The 2,500-nt window shown below is 35.7% G+C and overlaps 1 protein-coding gene across 1 annotated transcript in view; it reads left to right on the forward strand.

Annotated features, from left to right (window-relative positions):
• The window catches only part of LOC115422441 (nuclear envelope integral membrane protein 1-like), a 10,335-nt gene that overhangs the window by 2,857 nt on the left and 4,978 nt on the right, over window positions 1–2,500 (forward strand). The window contains 6 exon segments of the mRNA XM_030138798.1: window positions 235–356; window positions 463–679; window positions 760–832; window positions 1,038–1,099; window positions 1,102–1,130; window positions 1,217–1,331. Of these exon segments, the coding sequence (XP_029994658.1) occupies window positions 235–356; window positions 463–679; window positions 760–832; window positions 1,038–1,099; window positions 1,102–1,130; window positions 1,217–1,331 (618 nt within the window).

The following is a 2,500-nucleotide window of genomic DNA, read 5'->3' on the forward strand; positions in this document are numbered from 1 at the left end:
AGTAGAAGCTGTAACTACATATCTGAATATTAATAGTCATGACTGTAAATACTTGCTGCAACACATTGGTTTTATGCATGACTGTATTGTGTACTGACATGACCTTTCAAACAGTCAAACTGAAATACTATCCTTGAGTGACTTTAAAAAAAAAAAAAAAAACTATATAAAAGAAGGAAACGTGATGCAATGGCCTCTTGTAATAACAGACATGTCTCTGCATATGAACTCTAGGTAACAAGCCTCCTGTTATTGATCTCCAAGATGGTGAGGTTTATGTTTTCTCAGGGCCCAGCAGTTTCTGTTACCAAAACACCATAGTGCCAAACTGGAGACACACCTGGACCAGAATTCAGGTAATATCCCACCAGATTTATTGTATAAACTAATCTCCAAACTATGAAAAAGTTGCATGGACTGTATGTAGGGTCAGTGATAAATTAATTATTTTTTTTTTTAAAGGTCAGAGTGTCAAGTTCAAAGCTGTTCAAGGTGCAAACTGTGGATGATGAAGAGCGACTGCAGGAGCTGGAACGCTTCAGTTTCTGGGGTTGGTTTCAGGGCTGGTTACGAGAGCGGCACAATGAAACCTCCATTAACATCAGTCTGTTCAGTAAGAAGACGTGCTTCCGGGTGGACCCCGCTGATAAAACTCAGTACACCGTCAAATCTCTTCGCAGTAAGTACAAAACATTACTGTGTGACCTCACTTCACATAAAGTTTTGACATAACTTACATAATGTTTATTCATTTTACAGAGTTTGATATTTACCTCTTTCTGGTCTTCCTCTCTGGGGCGTCATTGTTCATCTTTGCAGACTCACTCAGCAGGTAATGTTTTCTTATTTATCTTCCAAAGTTACAATTAAATGCAGTGATTTCTTTTTTTTTCATTTTATTTATTTATTTATTTAGACAGGGACAATGCACAATATACATTAACCTTAAAAAGGAGTGTGCCAGGTTCTAGCACTAGTGCTAATTTCCACCTGTGATGATGTGATATTATCTAATATCAATTTTCCATAACATGAAGGAGTCAGCTTTTCTACTACTCTGCTGGAATGAGCACTGGAATGATTGCCTCCCTCATCATCCTCTTTTTGTGTTGGCGCGCTTGATGCCGAAGGTAACTTCAACAAATGTGCCTAGTTTTAAAGGTGAAATTACTATTCTTATGCTAAATTTTGTACCCTTTATATGCTTCTTCTACAGAAAAGCCCTTTTTATGTGCTGATAGTAGGAGGCTGGTCATTCTCCGTTTATGCCATCCAGCTTGTCTGCAGGAACATACAGATGATTCTGCAAGAACACTGGCATCTGGCGTTAGGTAATAACTCAGTAACTACCTGTCGTTAGAAACATCAGACCTGAAATTTATTTATTTGTATTATTGTTTAATGCATTGCCTACACAAGGATATTTGTTTTTCTAAATAGGTATTTTCCCCTCCTTAAAAAAATTCTGTCCACACAATCTTTGTTGTAAAAAAAAAAAATGTAAAATACTATATCAAAAACTCCTACAAACTGGTGCAAAAACTTAGACCAGTCTTTGTTTCTGCTGGATTTTAAACTGTTAATATGGTGGATAACATTGGATGCAGCAGAAAATAAGATTTTTAGTTTGTCAGAACATTAAACAGTAACAAGTTATAAAGTTGTCATATTGCTCAAGGTTGTCAAAGTCTATTCTTTACATTGTGTGGATTTTACTGGACTAGTCCATCTCCCAAAGGGATCTGCTGTAGGTCATACAGTGACTCATACAGCTGTATTTGATGTTTCAGGTGCAAGTTCATTCCACAAACCAACAATACACACAGTAGGGCTGCTCGATTATAGAAAAAAAAAATAATCACGATTATTTTAGCAATAATTGAAATCACGATTATTAAAAACGATTATTTGTTAACCTTAAAGTTGTTTATTTTTTTCTTGCAAAACAATGTAAGATATACTCTTTAAATAAATAAAGCTTTTAACCATTAAAACAAAGTATGTTCACTTTTGTACAAAACAAAAAATCTTTGAATGCAATAAGTATACTGTAAATTCAAGTATGTTTCCTTTTGTAAACAAATAGTGCACTGGAATTAAACTGCTCTAGACTTGCCATAGAACTGGAGCAATAAAAAAAACTCACGTAAAGTGCAAATAATTCAAGTATGTTCAGTGTAGTATGAAACATAGTAAATTCAGTGGCGTGCCGTGAGGTTTCAGTTAAGGTCTTCTGTATACATCAGCCATCTAGAAGACGTACGTTAGGGTTATACAGGTTAGGGTTAGGTTAATACGGGAGTTGCAGCGTAAAGAGATTCGGAGACTGAAGATTGCATTGCGGACGAAGTTGTAGACGGAGTTTTTTTTTAATGTGTTTTAGTTTTTCATAAGATTATGATAAAGGTCACGGTGGTTAAACTTTAGATGGTTAAAAAGGTTTGCTGTGTTACCGGTCGGTGCGGACACAACTACGAAACACTTTTTGCATGTAATGGGT

The sequence above is a fragment of the Sphaeramia orbicularis genome, chromosome 7, assembly GCF_902148855.1.
Source record: "Sphaeramia orbicularis chromosome 7, fSphaOr1.1, whole genome shotgun sequence".
Lineage (NCBI taxonomy): Eukaryota > Metazoa > Chordata > Actinopteri > Kurtiformes > Apogonidae > Sphaeramia > Sphaeramia orbicularis.